Source organism: Ursus americanus, chromosome 17 (genome assembly GCF_024610735.1).
Source record: "Ursus americanus isolate L20-20 chromosome 17, mUrsAme1.1.p, whole genome shotgun sequence".
NCBI classification, from domain to species: Eukaryota; Metazoa; Chordata; class Mammalia; order Carnivora; family Ursidae; genus Ursus; species Ursus americanus.
The window spans coordinates 26,639,300-26,663,302 of NC_142143.1; the positions used below are offsets into that span (position 1 = coordinate 26,639,300).

The 24,003-nt window shown below is 35.6% G+C and overlaps 1 protein-coding gene across 2 annotated transcripts in view; it reads left to right on the top strand.

The window, feature by feature from the left end:
* EEA1 (early endosome antigen 1) overlaps nt 1-24,003 on the top strand; it is a 112,604-nt gene that overhangs the window by 48,150 nt on the left and 40,451 nt on the right. For both annotated transcript variants that reach the window (XM_045779425.2, XM_045779427.2), the window contains 5 exons: nt 912-1,028; nt 7,248-7,586; nt 14,871-15,020; nt 16,697-16,816; nt 23,108-23,311. In XM_045779425.2, coding sequence (XP_045635381.2) covers nt 912-1,028; nt 7,248-7,586; nt 14,871-15,020; nt 16,697-16,816; nt 23,108-23,311 — 930 coding nt within the window. The remainder of the gene's footprint in view (nt 1-911; nt 1,029-7,247; nt 7,587-14,870; nt 15,021-16,696; nt 16,817-23,107; nt 23,312-24,003) is intronic.

A 24,003-nucleotide genomic window follows, 5' to 3' on the forward strand; every position in this document is an offset into this window, starting at 1 on the left:
ACAACTACTGACGTGTTTATTAGGAAAAAAATTTTTTAAATTTATCTCTTTTTCATATGAAGTTATTTACTAATAAAGAATGTAGACAATGAAAATGATTGTAACTTCGGGAATGTAAAAACTGAAGCCAATAAGCAATATTAGAAATACAGAGTTATTTTGTTATTATCAGTTGCAGGAAACCATTCTTAAAAAGCAGTACTTAGTCTCTCTTTCCCTAGTTGTTGAAGCTCTCGTGTGTAGGAAGTTTCTGTTTCTAAGATCTTTGCTTTCTTTTCTGTTATTTTTTAAATGATCAAACCATTGTCTTAATTTCATTAAAAAGTGTTAAAATGCATCAGAGCAAATTTAAGTCCAGCTATTATACCTGATCACGGAGTGGCCCAGCTTAATGAAACTATATCTAATAAAAGTTTATATATAAACCTCTTTGGACAAAGACTTAACATCATAGTAAAAAGATGATTTACCACCTTTCCAAGGTGATTCTGTATTGTATGTTTGCATTTATTTAACATGTTTTTAAAAGGAAAGGCTATCCTATAGAAATTGGGAGAAAATGTGGGCATTTTCTTTAAATCTTCAAAATTCAAAAGGATTAAAGTACAGAGTTTCAAAGACAGTATATTTTGATGCTGACTCAGACACATAAAGTAGGATGCCAACTCTTCATTTCATGCATTATTAAATAAATGAAGTTGTGCATTTTGGGTAAATTTTAAAAATTAATTTTCGAACATGATGTGGGGTGGCAGTAGGGTTGTAGGAAAAAGAACTAAGTTGAAACTTATAAGTATTATTTTAATTTAACAACAATTGACAAAAATCTATGTAACTTAAAAACCTTTGGGTGCTCCCATTTCCTATTCCATTTTAGTTTTCTCTAATTTTTTTTTCTTTCTTTTTTTAAGGCCACAATAAGCCAGCTAAGGAGTGAGCTTGCCAAAGGCCCCCAGGAAGTTGCTGTATATGTGCAGGAACTACAAAAACTTAAAAGTTCAGTTAATGAATTAACACAAAAAAATCAGGTGAGAGTTTAAAAACTGCATATAGTGGTGAATTGATTTTATATATCTTAAATTTTAATCTTGTGTATGTTATATATATATTGGCATGAGTACAGCATGACTTAATTCTGGTTTTTAAATGTTAAGGACATTCACATTGTTATGAAACCAATCTCCAGAACTCTTCATCCTGCAGAACTAAAACTCTACACTCTTTGAACAACTCACCAGTCACCGCCACCTTCTGTAAAGGAAAAGCACTCCTGTGTGTCTCTACTCTCAGTATCCTACTACACCTTTACTTCTCACACCAGAAGTATGTTCCTCACTTCAACAGTTCTGTGACACCAGCTGGTGTCATACAGTGTAACACAGTTCTGACACCATTTACTTGGAGACAGTGTCAGATCCCACAGTTTAAGGGATGAGTCCCACAAGACTGTTCCCGCACCCCTCCTGCCAACACCAATTGAAAGTCCAGCTTGTTACCTGTACTTTGTACCAAATGGCTGTAAGTAGGAAGCTCCCACAACCCTGGCCTTAGAATGGATTAATTTGCCAGAGTGACTCACAAAACACAGGAAAACATTTTACTTACCAGATTACTGGTTTATTTTAAAAGATATAATTCAAGAGCAGCCAGATGAAAGAGATCCATAGGGTCAGATGTGTGGGAAAGGGCATGGAGCTTCTATACTCTCTCTAGGTGCTTTCTATGTGTTCACCAACCTAGAATCTCTCAACCCTGTCCCTTTGGGATTTTAAGGAGGCCTCCTTACATAGACATGATTGATAAATTATTGGCCATTAGTGATTAACTCAACCTCTAGCTCCTCTCCCCTCCCTGAGGTGGGTGGTGTTGTTGGCGGGGTTGATGAGGGGTTGGGTTGAAAGTTCTAACCCTTTAATCCTGGTTGATTGCCATGGCAACCGGCCCACATCCTTAGGGTCTTTCTAAAAAATCACCTTATTAACATAAACTCATTGGTGTTTGAAAGGGACTTGTTATGAATAACAGAAGACATTTTCATTGCTCTTATCACTTAGGAAATTCCAAGGGTTTTTGGAGCTCTTCCAGAAATGGGGATGATAACCCAAAGTATATTTTTTTATTGTAAATCACAATCACACTTTGGATATAACAAGTTTTTGATTTGATATAATCCAGTTTATCTGTTTTTGCTTTTGGTGTCATATTTAAGAAATCATTGCCAAATCCAAACCCATGAAGCTTTTCCCCTGTGTTTTCTTCTAATAGATTTATAGTTTTAGGTCTTATGTTTTGGTCTTTGATTCATTTTGACCTAATTTTTTTTTTTTTTATAGTCCCAGGTAAGGATTTAGTTTCATTCTTTCACATATGGGTAGTTTCTCCTGCAGCATTTGTTGAAAAGACTTTCCTTTACCGTGCTCTTGGCACCCTTGTTAAAAATCATTTGACAATGTATGTGAGTGTTTATTTATGGGCTCTTTATGCCTATATCATTGGTCTATATTCTTTCTTTATGCCAGTACCACACAGTTTGGACTACTGTAGCTTTTAATAAGTTTTGAAATCAGAAGAGTATGAGACCTTCAACTTTGTCCTTTATTTTGTATTTTGTAATGTTAATATTTCCCACCTTGTTTCTTTATAGATGAGCAACAGATAATATTTAGTTTGGGAACAGGGTAGGTATTGGTTAGTACTTTCTTTTCATGTCTTTACTCTTTTGGTGGCGGGGGAGTAGGAAGTCATTAAACCTTTTTATTGAACAGTGTGGTGAATTTGTTGGCTTTGCTTTTTAATAAGTCGAACCTAATATTTTGGTGAAATATAACAAGGGAAAAACCAAAGAAAAGAACGTAGTAGAGGGGGAAAAAGAGATTAAGTATAATTGGCTGTAAATATCAAGCCTCCTGCCAATAGCCAGGTGAATGAACTTGGAGCAGATCCTCCAAATCTCGTCAAGTCGTCAGAGACTATAGCTCTGGCTCATAGCTTATTCCAACGTCATGAGAAACTGAGGTAGAACCACCAGCTAAGCTGTTTCTGGATTCCTGACCCTCAGAAGTTGTGTGAGATGATACATATAATTTTAACCTGCAAAGTTTTAGAGTAATTTGTTGCTTGTGACATTGGCCAACAGTTCTCAAACCTCTTCATCTCAGGAATGCTATATATTCTCAAAATTGTTATGGACCCCCAAAGAGGTTTTATTTTCTTGGATTATATCTATAGGTACTTAGTGTATTAGAGATTAAAACATAAATTTAAAAAATATGTATGCATTTGTTTTAAAAACATTATTAAATATTAACATAAATACCATTTTGGATGAAAAATGACTATTTTTCCAAAACAAAAAATAGGGGTGATGTTTTATATTTTGTAAACCTCTTTAATGTCTAGCTTAATATTATGACAGATGGATTCTTATATCTGCTTCTACATTTCATCTGTTGTGATATGGTTGAAGGGTATGAAGAAAATTCAATCTCATAAAGATAATGTAGTTGGAAAGGGGAGGAATATCTTAACCTTTTCAGGTAATTATAGCTATTTTTATTTGATACTATATCAAAACTAGATAAAGCATAGTTTCTCAAAAGTTAGTTACAACAGAGAATCTGAAACCATATCAATGCTGTTTTTATACTTGTAACATTAAATTTATTAGTTTTTCTTGCCTTTTGAGTGGATCTTTCCTGTGCATGATTTTATAGCATCATACATTAGTCATGTGGAAAATGTTGGTTGTGCCGATCTTCCAGATATTGACAGATTTCATTGTACAATATAAAAACGGTATCATTTGTCAATATCACCATCTATCTCAGAATAGACCTTAAGTATGAGAAAGTGTCAAGCTCATGGTGATGGATACAAGTTTTCCAAAAGTCTAAGCTTCATTTGAAAGCTCGAATTTTATTATTGGAAACAAATAGTATCAGTTCTGTTCTTTTAAGTGATAGGTTCTTTTCTTACCCGAGTTTGAGTAATCATGGTTTGTCTGTTAATCTTTCCAATAAAAATGGTGTTTCATGAAAAAAAGCAACTAGCTCAGCTTGTAATTCAATACCATTAATGCTCTTCTGTGTGACAGTTATATTATTCTTTGGTATCCAGCAGCAGTGATCTATGCATACTTCCTACTCTTTCACATAGATTCTATTATTCCTTGCTATTACAGATATTTCGGCTGTGAACATTCACATACAAATCTCATGCATTTGTGCAAGAATTTCTCTGTTATATACTTCCAAGTGAAATTGCTGGGTTGTAGGCTACACATGTGTTCAAATTTAGTAGGTGACCTCAAATAATTTTCCAAAGTATTTATACCTGTTTACCGTTGTCCATTTCTCTGTCAATTCTTCTCCTCCTCATCTTCCCCCCCCTCCTCCTTCTTCTTCTTTAAAGATTTTATTTGTTTGAGAGAGAGAGACAGAGATAGTGAGAGAGAGAGAGAGAGCAATAGCAGGGAGGAGGGAGAAGCAGGCTCCCACTGGAGCAGGGAGCCCAATGGAGGGCTGTATCCCAGGACCCTGGAATCTTTTGTTTGTTTGTTTGTTTGTTTTTTAAGATTTTATTTATTTGACAGAGAGACACAGCTATAGAGGGAACACAAGCAAGGGGAGTGGGAGAGGGAGAAGCCGTCTTCCCGCTGAGCAGGGAGCCCGATACGGGCTCGATCCCAGGACCCTGGGATCATGACCTGAGCCGAAGGCAGACACTTAATGACTGAGCCACCCAGGCGCCGCAGGACCCTAGAATCTTTACGTTTAACCAACTGAGCTACCCAGGCACCCCTCTCTGTCAATTCTTGATGCTGATTTGATCTTTTTCTCTGGCTTATGAAAACCTGTCTACCCTCCCTCCACCTTTTTTCTCCTGTCAAGTTAATACGTAGAAAACATTTATATACAATTTAGTTTTATCTTTGTCCCTCAGTATGATTTTTAATTCCTTTGAGATCAGGGTTGACATTCCACTTTCTGGAGACTGACCAGGATATGTACATGATGTGGATGTTTATGATCAGTGTCATTTATTATGTAATTTTAAAACATTAAACTATTAATAAAGGGCATGATTTGACATGGATAGCCTGAAATGTGTAATCAGATAATGAAGCACAAATTGTATATATGTACACACACACACACACACACACACACACACACACTATTAAAGTAAGTATTATGGCTATTTGGTGAATAATATATAGAATCAAGATGATTTAGTGTGGTTAAACTGGAATATTATTGATTGGAGAATAATAGAATCTTCTACTAATCTTAATAATCCTTACATAGTGAAGGCTTAACAATTTTTTTCCAAAATGTTTTCTTGTTTAGGATTTGCTCACCAGTTAAAGTAGCACAGACATGCATCCTTTTCTTATTATCCTGGCTATCTGCCTCTCCCACCCCTCCTCACCCCATGTCCTTGGCAAACCATAATTGTTGACAGTAGTGATACCCATGTGTTTTGAATTTGGAAATCTTTGCAAATGGCCTTATGAAGTCCATTACATAAAATGCCTTGGACAATTTTTGTGGGTCATAGCATCAAGGTGGATAGATAATATTTTAATACAAAACAAATGGCAAAAAAATTGGTATTGTGTTAATGTCAAGATCTTCAGCATTAGATCTTTTGGAAATGTTTTTGGAAAACTTAAAAACAAAAGGGAAATATTGAAGAAACTTCCTTCTTAGTTTCTAATAAGAATCATACTCTGACATTTAAACACGATTCTGCAACTCAGTTTAATTATTTTTATATAAATTCTGAGCAAATCATATGTTTATTTAAAGCTACTAGTATAGGTCATTGTAAGAGACTGAGTTATTCTTTGAGTTTCACCTCTCACTCCTTTTCCATCCTTTATTACTTTTCCCTTTCCAACAGTCCTAATGTTAAGGTGTTCACAGTCCAAAGCAAGAGCCAGATATGGCTAGCAGTTCTGTTGCTGTGTATTACCACTATATTGCAAAGTGGCGTATTGAAGAACAGTGTAGTACAGTGGTCAAAGTCATGTTTAAGTCCCAGCTTTGCCGCTGTCTGACTGTGACAGCCTCTCCCAAGTTTGTTTCCTCTTCTGCAAAGAGATACTATTTTACCCATTTGCCTCTAGGAGTGATATGTGTCTTAAATAAATTAATAGATATTTAAGTGCTTAGACCAGTGTCTGCCTTTTCTGTAAGCACCTCGGTCAACGTTTGTTGTTTTTGTTTTTATTTGGTAAGTGTGATACAGGGTTGGGTCAAGACCAGGGTGGAAGTTTTCCTAACTTACTGCCTAGTAAATCAGGAAAGGCTTTTGTAGAACATATAACTTTTTAGCTTAGTCTTCAGGTTTGCTAAGGAACATTTCACATGGCAGAAGGCTTTGATTGTCTTGTATTATTCCCTTCTAGCACTCTGCATATAAAAAAATGAGTATAGTAAATATCCACAGATTGACTTGTCAGATGTTTAAAGTGGCTTCCTATCCTAGCTATCTTTCTTATAGAATTGAGTCAAAGTTCTGATCCATGTGTTAGGTTTAAGTATGTTGACTTAAAATACTCTGTATTAATTGTAACAATTCCACTGAAACCAGATGTTGACCTTTGATTAGGCTAGCTGATCCAGATCTTTGATTGGGGTGTTGTTTTTATATTTTGTACTTGATAATATTGAGTAAAATAACAAAATATAAGGCAGGTAAATTATTTTTAGATTACTGTTTTTACACAGCTAGAAAGAAATTTGAGTTAATCTTAAACTTGTGACCCTTAAAAATGGTCTTTATCAAGAAGAGCAAAAATAAAGAATCATAGCATGTGCATACTAGAGCAGTGAATAGTATTGTTATGCTAAAGCTCTTATCAGCTATAAAATTACAACACCCCAAATCAGAATTGCCGTTGTATTTTGTTATTCAAAATAATTTTTGATGATAGAAGATAGTTTTAGTATTTAACTCAAATGAGAGAATATAAATATGTTGCATACCCTGAAGAATCTACTAGATTTAATGTTTCATTTTATGTCAAAATTTTGTTTTTAATTCTTAAATTATATTACTCGAGCTTAGTCAAATGGGCCAATGATAAAATAAGTTAGGATGTAATAATTTAATACTTTTTGGCTAGAATATGTTCACTGTTTTTATATTGCAATTTGACTAATTTTGATGGTTCTCTAAAGATTAAAAAATTGGAATAATTATAAATATTCACAAAGGAAATTTTTACATTGATATTTCAGAACTTGTCTGAAAAGTTGCTGAAGAAAGAACTGGAGTTTACTCAGTTAGAGGAGAAACATAATGAAGAATGTGTGAGTAAAAAGAATATACAAGCAAGCCTTCATCAAAAAGACTTAGATTGTCAACAGCTTCAGTCAAGATTATCTGCATCTGAAACCTCCCTGCAAAGAATACAGGCAGAACTAGGTGAAAAGGGAGAAGCTACACAAAAGCTCAAAGAAGAATTATCAGAAGTGGAGACCAAGTACCAGCATCTTAAGGCTGAGTTTAAACAGCTGCAACAGCAGAGAGAAGAAAAAGACCAGCACGGGTTACAACTCCAAAGTGAAGTTAATCAAGTAAGAGATGTTACTTTTATTTGTTGTAATTCCTCCTGTGGTTTCTTATTTGATCATAATATAGTTCATTAAAAAAATATTGTCATTTAAAAAAATTAACTCTTAATTTTCACAACCGGCAGGTTTGAGTCGGATTTCATTTCCTTTAATTTCATTTCAATTTTCCTTAATGAGAAAGAAATGTTAGCATCCATCATATAATATTGTTGTGAAGTGTTTATGAATGAATACCTATAAATTGCTTAGGATGGTACCTGGCATATGGTAGGTACTCAGCACCGTAGGTACTCATCACATGTTAGTTAATTGTAATTAATTCAAATTGTTGATCATTCTTTAATTTAGAAATTCTTATCTTTTTTCTTTTTTGTTACTAAATTTTCAAAATATAATTATGGTTAAACCAATAATATAAAAATATCTATATTTTAAAAGAAAAAAAATAAATTAGTCCTAACGACTATTTTTATAGTAATATCTAACTTAAATTTAAGTTCTATATTCTTATTATTTCTTATAGATAACATTAAAAATTGGTTGAAAAATGGAAATTTGGGGGACATTAAAGTCCTCAGCCACTTTTTTGATAATATTCAACTATTTTCACTTAAATGGTAGTGATACTTGCTTTTTTTTTTTTTTAATGCTCAGTTAGCCAGCATATAGTACATCATAAGTTTTTGATACAGCGGTCAGCAATTCATTAGTTGCGTTTAACACCCAGTGCTCATCACAACACGTGCCCTCCTTAATACCATCACCTGGTTACCCCATTCCGGCCCCCCCCCCCCCCGCCCTTCTGTAACCCTCAGTTTGTTTCCTGGAGTCCAGAGTCGCTCATGGTTTGTCTCCCTCTGTGATTTCTTCCCATTCAGTTTCCCCCTCCCTTCCTCTGTGGTCCTCTGCTCTATTCCTTATGTTCCATGTCCTTATGTTCCACATATGTGTGAAACGATATGATAATTATCTTTCGCTGCTTGACTTATTTCACCTAGCATAATCCCCTCCAGTTCCATCCATGTTGATGCAAATGGTGGGTATTCATCCTTTCTGATGGCTGAGTAATATTCCATCGTATGTAGGGACCACATCTTCTTTATCCATTCATCTGTTGAAGGGCATCTCAGCTCCTTCCACAGTTTGGCTATTGTGGACATTGCTGCTATGATACTTGCTTTTATGGCATCAGTCCTTCTGTCTTCTTGGCCTGATATATTCTTCCTATTTGTCTTCTCCTTAATGAACACACTGCTTACCTCACTTGTCACTTTTCTAGTAATCCCTTTCTGAACATTGCCATTTTTCCCTCCCTGACTGCCCAAAGGTGGCTTAAGCACGTATATATTTTGATTGCTTTACTTACCGCAGTATAGTATATTATCATAACTTATGTGTCTTTCTTTACTAGATTCTGAACTCTTTGGGTACAAAGACCATGTCTTACTCATTTTTTATTTTCTCTATCTGACACATTGCTTGTTTTTTTGTTTTGTTTTGTTTTTGTTTTTTAAAGATTTATTTATTAGAAAGAGAGAGAGAGCTGGGGAGGCAAAGGGAGAGGAAGAGAGAGAAGCTCAAGCAGATTCTGCACTGAGTGCAGAACCTGACACAGAGCTTGATCTCATGACCCTCAGATCATGACCTGAGCTGAAATCAAGAGGAGGACGCTTAACTGATTGAGCCACCCAGGCGCCCCACACGCATGGGTTGTTATTCAGCAAATGTTTTAGTGGATAATTTAGATATCTGATGTTCATTTCAGATAAAATTTGGCACTTATGGTTTCTAAGAGACAACATGTTTTGTTGGGGGATACAGAACGGAAAAAGGAAACCATACTTACCTTAAATAATTATGTAAATCTCATTGAGGATAAGGCAAGTACTGTCCTATATCAAAGAATGTGAAGATTATAATAAAATGATCCTATATATGATGGGAATTTAGAAGAGTTCCTCTTCTGTTTTCTTACCCTGCAGTACTTCATTTGTGTAATTACTTTATCCAGTTATGTGATCAGGAAAAGCTTTGTGTGAGACAGACACGGTGCATAAAATTATGAATATTGAATAGATATTGACAAATGACAGTGTGGAGGTAGGAGAATCTTCCAGGCAGAAGTGATTAGTGAAAGTAAACTAGTGCCAAGAAAGTACTGTAAGAACCAGCAAGGGACGTCTCTTAAATAGGGTGTGTGTAATAGTAGTGGACTATTGTGATTGAAAAGAGCGTTTGGAACCTTATCATGTCGGGTCTTGAATAGCAGGCCAGGAATTTGGGCTTTATTTGGTTTTCAGTGGGAGGAAGGGCATGAGGAATTTTGAGAACCTACTCAAACATATTTTTTTTTCAAACATTTTTTTTTTAAAGATTTTATTTATTTATTTGACAGAGATAGAGACAGCCAGCGAGAGAGGGAACACAAGCAGGGGGAGTGGGAGAGGAAGAAGCAGGCTCATAGCGGAGGAGCCTGATGTGGGGCTCGATCCCATAACGCCGGGATCACGCCCTGAGCCGAAGGCAGACGCTCAACCGCTGTGCCACCCAGGCGCCCCCAAACATATTTTTATACAAAGACTTGAACATGTGATTAGTTGGTTTAGTCACAATTCTATAATAAATAAAGAGATCATACTGAAGACCTTAAAGTGATACCATTTATCTTCTTTCTTTAGCATGCTGTTTGCATTCTACCTTCAAAGTATGTCTCAAATCTGTCCACTTCTCTTCATCTACACTGCTCCTGCATTTAATTTAAGCCACTGTATTGACCTTCTTAAAGTTTTCCTTCTAGTGACCTCCTTAATCTGTTTTCCATGCAGAAGCCAGAGACATCTTTTTAAAACATGAAGGATATCCCTTTATTTGTCTGTTTACAGTGGCTTTGCATTACACTTTGAATTGAATCCAGATGTCTTACTTTGGCATGTGAGTTTCCGCATGTAGCATAACCCATACTATGTCTTCGAATTCATCTCCTACCACTGTTAAGTTATGTTGATCTCCTTTTAGTTCCTCAAACACACCAACACTTCAAATGCTTTCCTGCCTTAGGTCCTTTGCCCATTTTTTTTTCTTAGTGTGCCCTGACTTTAGTTCTTCAAAAGGCTGGCTCAGGTGTCATATTGTCAGTAAGGACTTCCAGGACTGCTCTATTTAAATAGCTTGTTTTCCATATATTCTGGACCCCTTCTTTATTTCAGCAGGCTTTTTTATTCTTCTTTATAACACTTTATAGTGTATAATTAGTTTTTTGTTTACTTGCATATTGCCTGCCATTCTCATTCGACTGTGAACTCCTTAATGTGCGGAATTTGTTTTATTTTATACTCTGTCAGCCTCTATACTTAGGGCTTTCAGCAAATATTTTTTTTTTAGAAGATTTTATTTATTTATTTGTCAGAGAGAGTGAGTGCACAAACAGGGGAAACAGCAGGCAGAGGGAGAAGCAGGCTCCCCACTGAGCAAGGAACCTGATGTGGGACTCGATTCCAGGACTCTGGGATCATGACCTGAGCCAAAGGCAGAAGCTTAATCAACTGAGCCACCCAGGCGTCCCTTTCAGCAAATACTTATTGGAAGGATGGAAGTGAATCTCACCTTAAACCTTTTTTTATATCCTTAAAGAGTGTAGGCATGAACTGGTTTCGTTTTTCTCTCCATTGTATCCTTAGCATCCATTTTGGTAGTGACAAAAGTAGATAGTGGCAACTGTCAGCAAAGGACTTGAAGACAAAGCAGTATATATTCTTCGTAATTGTGTTTATGAGCAGTTCTAAAATAGCCACAGATGTGCAGATACTGATGTTACATAATTAAAAGATTAGATGTTAGCATTTTAATTTTTAAAAATTATCTTTTTTTTTTTTTTAAAGATTTTATTTATTTATCTGACAGAGATAGAGACAGCCAGCGAGAGGGGGAACACAAGCAGGGGGAGTGGGAGAGGAAGAAACAGGCTCATAGCAGAGGAGCCTGATGTGGGGCTCGATCCCGTAACGCCAGGATCACGCCCTGAGCCAAAGGCAGACGCTTAACCGCTGTGCCACCCAGGCGCCCCTAATTTTTAAAAATTATCTAACATGCATTTGAATAGCACAGTGGATTTATTTATTTATTTTAAAGATTTTATTTGTGTGAGAGAGAGAGAGAATACGAGTGGGGGGAGGGGCAAAGGGAGAGGGAGAAGCAGACTCCCCGTTGAGCAAGGAGACTTAGGACTGGATCCCAGGCCTCAACCCCAGGACCCCTGGATCATGACCTGAGCCCAAGGCAGACATTTAACTGATTGAGCCACGTAGGCACCCCAGCATAGTGGATTTAGAAACCAGCTGCCTGAGTTCCGGTTCTGTGGCTTACAAGCCGTGTGATCTCAGGCACAGTATTTAACTTGGGCCTGTTTGCTCATCGCTAATATGGATAATAATGGAATCTTCTTCATAGGGCTATATATATGAGGATTAAATTAGTTAATATTTGCATTTAGGATAAGGCCTGGCACTTAGTAAATATTGTTAGGAGTATAAATGAGTAAAGAATTATGTATATAGGTGTACAAACTGAATTTATTATAGAGTATATACATATATATGTATATCCCAAAATGATTGTGATTTTAGGGTAGACCATTCTATTAATAATTCCAGTGTTTACTATTTTTATGCTTGATTTAACATCTTTCTTTAACATGTTTACTCTCAAATGGTATGGACATCATTGTTTAAGTAATTTTGGCCTGCTCCCACTCTTGGACAGCCTTTTTTGGGATTCTTTTTTTAAATTAAAGATTAGGGATTTACCAGGAATTGTACAGTAGTGAATGACCAAGTTATTTATAGTACGCATCCCTTTTTCTTACCCCTTTATTAAATCTACACTTCAGAGTAATAATTCTCTTTAGTTCGGTTGGTTCTCAGTTCTGTCTGCACATCAGATTCACCTGGGGAGATTTAAAATATTAATAGTATCAAGGCTTCACCCTTGGTCCAATTAAATCATAATCTCTGGCATAGTCCTGGGCACTGGCATATTCAAATGTTTTCCCTGTAATTGTATATGCAGTTGAGCTTGAAAACTGCTGCTTTTTAAAGTGTTACTTTTTGGCAAGTGATTTCTGAGGTTTCCTGAAGTTGAACATCATCTGATTCTTGTTATGAAAACATGAATTTCGGGGCTTTAGCTCAAATGTATTAAATTTAAACTTGCATGGGAGGAGTCTGATTATCTGTGCATTAACAATGATATTAGGAGATTCTTTTATATTATTTTTTGGTGTGTGTACAGCATAGTGATTTACATTTCTGTACATTACTGAATGCTTTTCATGGTGAATGTAGTCACCATCTGTCACTCTACCATGTTATTACAGTGTTATGGACTGCGTTTGCTGTGCTGTACTTTTCATCTCTGTGACTTATTTTATAACTGAAGTTTGTACCTCTTCATCAGCAGGAGATTCTTATCCAGCAAGTTTAAGAACTAGACGTGGATGATGGCTGTTTGTAAGAGATCACGCACTTTGGGTGCTTGAAATATGAGTTTACCTTGAAGGCCTTCTTTGCTTTTACCTATCAGGATTGTGCCTAATTATTGTAGTGAGAAGGAGAAGGTTTGGGACTTACTTTATAGAGCTAATCCACTGTATATTAAGAAGAGGAATAAAAAGAAAGATGTCAGAGTGCTGGCTAAGGACAAGGATAAAATAAATGCATTCTCTTTAACCGGTACTGATTCTTATTTTAGTTAGATGGAAACATGTTTTACTTTAAAAATTAACTGTGGTTTTCTTTATTAAGGATAGAGTATATTCTAATAGCCACAGATTGTTTCACAGCATAAGAAAATAGTGGGTGTCCACCTTTCTGATAGAACTTTGTTTTATCCTGGGATGTCTGGGTGGCTCAGTCAGTTAAGTGTCTGCCTTTGGCTCAGGTCATGATCCCAGAGTCCTGGGACAGAGGCCCATGTTGGGCTCCCTGCTCAATGGGGATCCTGCTTCTCCTCCTGCCTGCTGCTCCTCCTGCTTGTGTTCTGTCTCTCTTTCTAACAAATAAATAAATGAAATCTTTAAAAAAAATAAAAAAGAACTTTGCTTTATCCTGATGAACTATGAATTTTTATGAAGAAAAATGCAAGTGTAGCGCATGTAAGTATCAATATGACACAGAGGCTATAGATTCTTAATATTTTCACATTTAACCTGAATAGTTTTGATTGAAAGCAGTTGTACAGAATGTTGGTTATTAATTTTTAATTTTGCTGAGGCATATGCATGTGCATGTGTTATGAGACTGGTGTGTAGGAACACTCTTAGTGTGTGCCTTGCCAAATGTCTTGCAACTTTTTAAAATATCATACAGCTCATTTTTGTTCTATATTCCCAGCACTCATGCAGTTATTCTTCTGAAATTAATACAAACTTTTTTCTTTTTTTAATGGAACTTCCCCTTCCCCCAAGAGAAACTGACTACTGTTTCTGGTAGTGTTAGAGAAAATAAAGAATTTGAGAAAGCGATGGTTCTTAGTTCCAGGGCAAGTCTCTCCTTTAGTTTTAATTGGGTAGCAATTTTTTAAAGTTAATGAATGAGGGCCACCTAATATTTTTTAAAAAGTATTCTTTCTTCTCTTTTACTTAGAAATTATGTGCCAGTTCGAGCATTTGGGAATGCTTTGTGCTCTATTCAGTACCCAAATGTAAGGAGTTAATTGTGGTGGTTCGTAACTATGAAGAAACAAGAATCACTATGAAATAAAAAAAAAAAAAAAAACACTATGGAATAGGTCTGAGTGTGTGCCTGAGTGTCTTCATTTTTTTTTTTTTATTGGACTCACAACCCTGAGATCAAGACCTGCGCTGAGATCCAGAGTTGGAAGCTTAACTGACTGAGCCACCCAGGTGCCCTGAGCATCCTGATTTTTAAATTTTATTTTATTATTTTAAGCTCCTCAAGTGATTCTAACATTCAATTCCAAACAGGAGCCTTTGGTTCACTGTATTTTTGTTTGTTTGTGTGTGTTTGTTTGTTTGTTTGTTTGTTTAAGAGAACAAAAAGCCCTAAAACTGTGATGTTTAATCATAGTTTTATGTGATCCATAATAATTTATGTGATTAAAATTCAGCTGAGTCTTAGGTTCCCCCAAAGTATATGAAAATTAAGGTTTATACTTATACTGGTGAAAAAGAAAACATTGTTTAGAAAGTAGGTAGGTGGTGGTAGTGATGTAATGAGTGTGTGTGTGTTTTTACATATGTACTATACAAACTTTTCTTTTTCTTTTTTAAAGTTACATAGCAAACTTCTGGAGACAGAGCGCCAACTCGGTGAAGCTCATGGTAGGCTAAAGGAGCAGAGACAACTTTCAAGTGAAAAGTTGATGGATAAAGAACAACAAGTGGCTGATCTACAGCTCAAACTTTCTCGTTTAGAAGAACAGGTAAGCTAACATTTCAAGTGAGTTTATAATAGCAAGTTTATTGATAGATATGAGGCATCTTAAATAGTATTATGGTTCAGTTTTTTTCATTGTTAAGAGCTTTAATTAGACATTTTTACTTCAAATTGTGACATTTATTTCTCCCCACTAAAAAATCCTACTCATTATTAACTATATTAGGTTATTTTGTTGTGACTGTACTCTCTAAAGTTCTCAATTAAAATGTGTTAAGACTACTCTTTTAGCTTAAGACAAGAAAGGTTCTAGGGGTGGACCTTTATTAGGCTGCTGAAGGGGAGGAGTCTTCCTGCCCAGGAAGGACAACTTCCCAATAAAACAGTGAAACATGAACACAGTTGGTGAGGATCTTTAATGACACATATTTGGTGCATATAAACTTTTAGTCTGCATTTAAGGATTTTCACTTTTGCAATTTAAGTGTAAGATTGAATGCTATCGTAATTAAAGGTGTGGTTGCCAAAAATGGTAACTATTTTTGGTTAAAGTAAAAGTTATCATTAAATTATGTCTTTTACTAGAATTGAACAAACACTGAGTGTTAAAATCTGTAGCTTCATCAACAGATTTTCTTCTAGATCCAGAGTCTTAGACGTGATAGATAACCCATTCTTTTCCAGTAAGCATAATTATGTTGTAGAAAAAAAAATAAAACAAATATTGATACTGTAGTTTAGGTTATTGTTACAAAAAATCTGTATGTAATCAATTCCTTGATCGTATAAGTATACAAAAAAGCATTAATGAACTAAATGCCAACCTAGGGAAAGAATTGTGTTCTTAGGATTAGAGTCTGTTCCTAGGGAATAATTTCATAATCATGAGTTTAAGATTCTATAAGTAATGAGATATTGCTTTTAAAGTTGATTTTACATACTGTCTGAATTTAGGTTTTTTCTTCAGACTTGAGAATTTTGAGAATTGAAGTGATGCCAGATTTTTTTATTAACATTTAATGTATTATTGGTTTCAGACATACGTGTCTGTGATTCATTAGTCTTATATAATACCCAGTGCTCATTACATCACATGCCCTCCTTTATGTCCATCACCCAGTTACCCCATCCTTCTACCCCTCCCCCCTCTAGCAACCCTCAGTTTGTTTCCTATGATTAAGAGTCTCGTGGTTTGTCTCCCTCTCTGGTTTCATCTTGTTTTATTTTTTCCTCTCTTCCCCTGTGATCCTCTGTTTTGTTTCTTAAATTATACATATCAGTGAGATCAAATGATAACTGTTTTTCCCTGATTGACTAATTTCACTTAGCATAATACCCTCTAGTTCCATCCATGTCATTGCAAATGGCAAGATTTCATTTTTTTGATGGCTGAGTAATATTCCATTATATATATATATATATATATATATATATGCCACATTTTCTTTATTCATCTGTTGATGGACACCTGGGCTCTTTCCATAGTTTGGCTATTGTGAACATTGCTGCTATAAACATTGGGGTGCAGGTGCCCCTTTGGATCACTACGTTTGTATCTTTGGGGTAAATACCCAGTAGTGCAATTGTTGAGTTGTAGGGTAGCTCTATTTTTAACTTTTTGAGGAATCTCCATACTGTTTTCCAGAATGTAATGCCAGATATTTATGAATGATAGCATTATGCCTTTAAATTGTGAGCTGACAATCTACATTTTTTTTAAAGTTGAAGGAAAAAGTAACAAATTCTACAGAATTGCAGCATCAATTAGATAAAACGAAGCAACAGCATCAAGAACAACAAGCTCTTCAACAAAGCACTACAGCAAAACTTCGAGAAGCTCAGGTAAATATTAGTATTTGAATTATTAACCTTTTAAACAGAAATTAACCAAATCATTATTCTTTTATGTGGTAAAACTAGATAATGCAAAAAACCTGATTATGGAGGTCTTTGATAATTTTCAGTATCTGGATGATCAGAAAATCTTTTTCTTTTAATTGCTATGTTGAAATTTTCATTTTAAAATTATCATAACTAGATTTATTATAAGTAGACTTATATAAAATATTTAAATGTTATTAAATTTCTTTACTAAATTACCTATTTAAATAAAACATATTTATTAAATTATGTATACAAAATGAATTATTTATTGCTTATTATTTTTATTAGTACCTTATTTGAAAAACTTAAAAAATGCAAATAAAATTTCTGGATTTAGTTAACCCAGTAAAAAAGAACATTTTGTATTTTCTACAGTAGAACTTAGTAATTTTGGTCATGTCTTTCCCTGCTTCAGAACTATCATATGAATATTGGAATTGTAGGTATAGAAAATATAAGTGATTGGGCTAAATTTATACAGATTCTATAGCATAGCTTACAAGATTGAAAGAAGTAAAATTTTTGTTCTGTTACAGCAAGGGGAAGCGGGTGCCCAAGTGTTTGAAGTGAATTTGACTTTGACATTCATTTATTCCTTCAATCTTTCATTAATTCATTGAATATTATTGAGCACTATATGTCAGGCACTGTGGTAAGCACTGAAAATAAAGAGATGAGTAAGACACAGTGCCTGCCTTCTAGAAAATGGCAGTTTAATGATGTGCACACAGAAACAATGTTGGAATTTAAAGGAGGCTGTAAGTAATATGTCTCTCTTACCCTTCTGAGTTTGGAGAGTGGGATGGGAGTCAGATTGATAGAGATAAAAATACTGTACTCATTTACTTGTTTTTTCATTTATCCAGTCAACAAATGTGTATTAATGTCTACTTTTAGCCAAGGAAGTGATTTTGTGGATGTGGCAGCAAATGAAGTAGACAAAGCTGTCTGCCCTCATGAAGTTTAGTGAGGGAGACAAAAGCCAAGGTAAATAGGCAGAATATGTAGTGTGTTAGATGGTTTCAAGTGCTATGGAGATGAAAAAAGAACAGGGAGTAGGAAGGATCTGGGGGACTGGAGGTGGGATTGCAGTGTTACATAAGATTGGCAGGGAAGACCTCTCTGAGAAGATGAAAGACCCAAAGGAAAGAAGAGCATCAGTGCATTAAAAGGCCTGAAGCAGGAGCATGTCTACGAAATATCAGGAAGCCAGTGACTGGAGTGGTATGAATGATGAGAAGGCTAAGAGGGGCACAGGGTCGTAGAGATCACAGAGAATGAGAACATGTCAGGCCTCATAGATCATTTTAAGGATTTTACTGTGAGTGATGTGAGAAATCATTGAAGGGTTCTGAGCAAAGGAGTAATATGATCTGACTTATTATTTCACAGGATTACTCTGGCTGTTGTATTGAGAGTACACTATAGGGACACATGAGTGTAAGCAAAGAAATTAGCTAAGATACTACTACAGCGATCCAGATAAGAAATGATAAGGCTTAGATCAGAGTGGAAACAGTGAATGTAGTGAGAAATGGTTAGATTCTATGTATATAAGTAAAGCTGACACATTTAACTGATATATTGATGTGGGATATAGAGAAAGAAGTCAAGGATGATTCCAAGAAGTTTGGCCTGGGTAGTTAGAAAGACGGAGGTCAAACAAGATGAAGACTGAGAATCCTATTGGACTTGGCAACATGGAGGTCATTGATGACATTGATAAGAGCAACTTGGATAGAGAAGGAGGTATGATGGAAGGGGTTCAAGAGAAGATGGGAAGAGAGAGTTTGATGCAATGAATATAGATAACTCTAGGAGTTTTACTGTAAAGAGTAGCAAAGAAATAGAATAGTAAGACTGAGGTAAAGAATTTGGCATAGGTCTGCAGCCAAATGTACTTTTTTATAGTGTACCCCAGATTTAAATTTATTCATCCAGTCACAGACAAAGCCGGAAATGAGGCTTTCAACTTCTTATAGGCAGGTTGTCTCTTAGACTGAGGGGAGAACAAGGGGCTGAGTTAAACATGCTTTATTTAGTTCCTTATTCTAAACTTTCAGTTAGTTAAATTCTCATTCGCTGGGGAAGAATAAGAAAAGGATGTCAAAGAGGCCAGGCAGTCTCTCCTTATGGAAACATGAAAAGTCCTAAAAACTAATTAAAGAGGTGTAATCAGTGTCATTCTAGGTGTATATATGTAGATACAATTATTATGGTACCACAGAGGGCAGTTACCTAACTCAGACAGAGTCTGGAAAAGAGCAGTCATTGGAAACTTCTTAAAAGTGACCGTTTGAGTTGCAAAGGATATGTAGATGTTTCTGGGTTCATGAAGATGATTATAGTAAGAAGTATACTCCAAGTAGAAATTAAAAGGACAAGGATACTGAAGCTGATATGAATGAAACTGTTAGGTTTTGCTGGAGCTTAAAGTGTAATTTAGAGATTAGTTAGAGAAGAGGCCAAAGCATTAGACATGAGTAAGTTTATAGAAGGTCTTGTGTGACATTTATCTTTGAAGATAAAAGGTATTGGAGGTCTTGAGACAGAACTCTTGTGGCCAGATTTGGTTTTTAAATAGGTCATTGCTGTGGTTTTGTGAAAGATAGATTTCAGAGGGAATATTCTGAAGCAGGAGTTCAGTTAAAAGACTAATATATGCAGTAGTTTAGATGAAAGATAATAATGCCTTAGTTCAAGCAATTGTTAAAAGATGTCATAGGGCAACATGAGTAATACTTGGGCAGTAAAATAAGTAGGACTTAATAGTTCTAGGGAATGAGAGAGAAAGAGAATGACTTCCAGATTAATAACACTGGGTACATGGTAAATGGAGGTGTCATCAACTGTGTGAGTGAACATGAGACAAACGGCCATTTCATTGGGCAGTGTGAAGAGTTCAGTTTTGGACATTGTTGAGGCACCTATAGTATATATTTATTTAAATCTTAGAAGAGGGGACCATGCTATATATATTAGCTGTGAGAAACATCACTATATATGGGGTAAATGGAATTATTAGAATAGATGTGATCAGCCGGGGCGGGGGGGGGGGGAGTGTAGTGAGGAGAACAGATAACTGGTAACATAGGACTTCTGAGAAACACTAGCACTTAATGGCATAGATGAATGAGGAAGAGCAGCCCAAAGAAAGAGATTAAAGTAATTAAGGAGAACCTGCAGAGTGGAAGCCAAAAGATTGGGGAGAGTCAAAAGTTGGGAGTAATCAGCAACTTCAAATGTGGATGTGTAGTGGGGATGCCGAATATGGTAAGTGAAAAATGTCCATTATATTAAACTACAATTATATAAGTATATATTCTTACATATTGAGAATAAGTTAGTGACCTTGTTAAACATAATTTCAGTAAAGTGATAGAGATGTTTTAATGAGTAAATGAGAGATGAGGGAGTTGGAAAAGTAAGTTTGAATTACTTTTGAAATTTAAATACGAATTGTTTAAAAACTGGGTAGAGATGAATGGGGCTTGGTCTGGGAAGTGTTTTTGAAAACAAAAGATACCTGAACATGTTTATAGTCTAGGACAAAGGGACTGGTAGAGAGGGAATAATTGAGGATATTGAGGGAGAGGTTACTGAAGTAATAAATTATTGAAAAGCTATGAGGTAACAGATATAATGGGTGGTGGTAAATTTGAACTTACCCTCTCTGGAAGAATATTCTTTGAAGCTTGAGGAAAAGGAGTAAATATGAATCTATCTATCTATCTATCTATCTATCTATCTATCTATCTATCTATATTTATAGATAAGGGGATGAAAAATCAAGGTGTATCATCACAGAAGATTCCCCCCTCCTCCCTTTTTTTGGGTAAAGTTGGAGATGGTAATAGTTGAATGAAAGGCGGGCAGATATTAAGAATCTGGAGAGAATACTGAAGCTTTTAAGTAGTTGTTGAGGCGAATATTTGAGGGTAAGAACCTTAGTCAAGTGAAGGGATTGACAAGATGCTTCTGAGTATATGATGGAGGTTGGACTCTAGAACTCTGTAGTGGCAGCAATCTCTGAAGGCTTATGATTTTGCTCTCACAGTGCTTAGAAATGTAGGTCTGGAGTTAGTGGATAGCAACATTGATCTAGGAGTGGACTTTTTTTTTGGGTGGCTCTATTGGGAATTTGAAGGTGGAAGGAATTGGAGAATGTTGAATAGTTGAGACAATAGTTAAGATTAGTTCATATCCATATATTAGGTTCACAAGAGAAATGAGGCATATGCTAGAAGAACATTGAGGTCAGTGTTTGTTTGGCATTGAAGAACAGAAATGAGATCATGAAATTGGAAGATGGTCAGGAAGTTGTGGTCACAGAGTAGGACAGTTGAAATTTTTCATCTGGGACAATTTCAAGTGATTACAAGATCCTGCATGTGAGTAGTTGAATAGAATGAGTAAGGATCCAGGAATTAAGATGATATGAATGTTGAGGCTGTGCTCTTAATTCTTTGTGTATTTTGTATTTCCCAGGAAATTGGCAGAAATTGGGATTGAGAGAAAAACTAAATCAGGTCTCAAGTCTTCAGTGAATGAGGTAGGGATTTATAGATGATAGCAACACAGAATAGAAAGTAGAGTAAATGAATAACATACTCCCCAAAGCAGCATGAAGTTTTTACATGATGGGGAGAGTTATGAGGTTAAAAACCAGGAAGGAGTCAACCTCCCTTGCTTGCCCAGCAGAATGGTCCTTACGTATCCGAGAGTGTTGAGGGGGAATCAGCATCTGTAAAGGGTGAACCAAATTTCACTTCTGACTTGGAAATAGAGTGACTGTTCTGGAAAAAAGCTTAGGCCTAGAGCTATAGTTCCAGAAGATGAGTGGGATGTGGAGAGAGGGGTCATTAGTGGCAGGAGCAGAGAATGAGAGCAGATAGATTAGGTTGCCTTTCATCATATTGTGATTGAAACTTAGATGAGAAACATGTTTAAAAGTGATCTCGAATAGTGCAATATGGGTGCAAATTGTTGAGAGTCCCAGGCGGTTGCTCACTCAATGTGAGCAAGATAGCGTGGGGTACTGTAAGGTTTGCATAGGGGCTTGTTAGGGCCTGATTTTAGGGAGAGATTCTCTCTGGCTGTGTTAGAAAGATTGAGGCAGAGCCAAAGTCTCTGGGTTAGATAGCTCCAGAATATTAATGGGCATTGTTCTGGATGTGGGCTAATGCACCCTGCTCTGTGTAACACTAGGCCCCTGGTAAAGTAAAAGAAGAGGGATCCCTTGATGTATCAGTAGAAGAGTCCTATTGGAGTATTGAAGTGAGCCTTCATGAGTGTGCCTGTGTTAGAGTGCAGTCCTTTATTTTTCTGTTCATTCAACAAATATCTTAGAGCATATTTATCTTGTATACATCAATGAGTAAAACAGATGAAAGTCCTCACCTTTGTGGAGCATACATTCTAGTGAGGGGGCAAAGGGAAACAGATAAATATGAAAAATAAGTAACTTATTTAGTGTGTTAAAAGATAAGTGCTATGGAAAGGGAAAAAAAACATTCAGGAGAAGGAGTATTAGGAGAGGCTGCAATTTTATTTTATTCTATTTTTTAATTTTTTAAAAGATTTGTTTATTTTAGAAAGAGAGAAAACAGGCATGTGCCTATGAGTACGGGGAGGGGCAAAGGGTGAGGGAGAGAAGCAGACTCCCTTCTGAGCACAGATTCCCAATGCAGGGTCATTCTCATGACCCACAGATCATGGCCTGAGCCAAAATCGAGAGTCGATGAACAACTGACTGAGCCACCCAGGTGCCCCGAAAGGCTGCAACTTTAAATGTAATGGTCAGGGTAGGCCTGATTGAGTAGGTGACATTTGAGCAAACATTTGAAGGAGAGGTAATGAGCCATGTGACTTTGTGGGAAAGGTATTCTAGACAGAAGAAACAGGGCAAAGGCCCTGAGGTGGGAGTGTGCCTGGTGTGATAAGGAATAAGGAGAGTCCCATGAGTCTGCAATGGATTAAAGGAGAAGAAGAGTGGTGGGCAGTGAGGTCGAGTGTTAGAATAAGAATATGGTTAATTGAAGGTTTTTTTAAGAAAGTAAATTCTAGTTTATTATCAATAATAATAATATAGTTCTAATTATTTAAGTTTACCATGTTAAAATGTAAAGAGTAGTTAAAAAATTAAGACTAAGAGTTTGAGTTGCAAAATGTATTATCAATAATTTTATGTTTGAGGAATAACTTTTTAAGTTCTCTATTCTTAAGGTAGTAGTTTTCACCTCTTTACAGAATGATTTAGAGCAAGTACTACGTCAAATTGGTGATAAGGACCAAAAGATCCAGAACCTTGAAGCCTTGTTACAGAAGAGTAAAGAGAATATTTCCTTACTAGAAAAAGAAAGAGAAGATCTTTATGCAAAAATTCAGGCTGGTGAAGGAGAGACTGCTGTTCTTAATCAGTTACAAGAAAAAAACCATACCTTACAGGAGCAAGTAAGCGTGTCAAATGTATTCTATTTCTAAAACTGACTTTTATCTTTCTAAATCTTACTAAGTGCTTTATTTAAATGACTCTTCATTCTGTTTTTTTTTAGTACTTTTTAAATATTATATTTTTGACAAATACCATCTCATTTACCTTAGAGATGGGTTGCTATTGTAGTAAAAGTAAGTTAGTGTAATTTGACAAAGAAAATCTCAGTTCATGTCCCAGGACATAACTTATTACCTGTGTGACCACAAGCAAATCATTTCACCCTGTCAGCTCATTAGAAACATAGGGATATTATTAGTAATGCATTCTTACTTCATGGCATTTTGTGATGTTTTGAAAAAAGAATGAATAACAACATATATTTGTAAACTGAAAGTACTAATCAAGTGTTAGTTGTTACTATGTATTACCTAATATGTGGGCTTACTAGTTACTTATATTTTGGTCATGATATGTTTTTGGAATACGTAGTTAATAATAATTTTGATAAGTTGCTTATATGTAGTTTAAGAGAAACTTACAAAATGTAGCTTAATACATTTTCAAACTGAAAGAATTTATAGTTACTTTTTTGTAAGAATTGTCCAATAAGAGAGTTATAATTATCTAAATGAGAAAATAGTAAAACAAAATATCAATAGGCAATGCCACTTTTCTAATTCTTTTTAAAAGAATAAATAAAAATAAATTA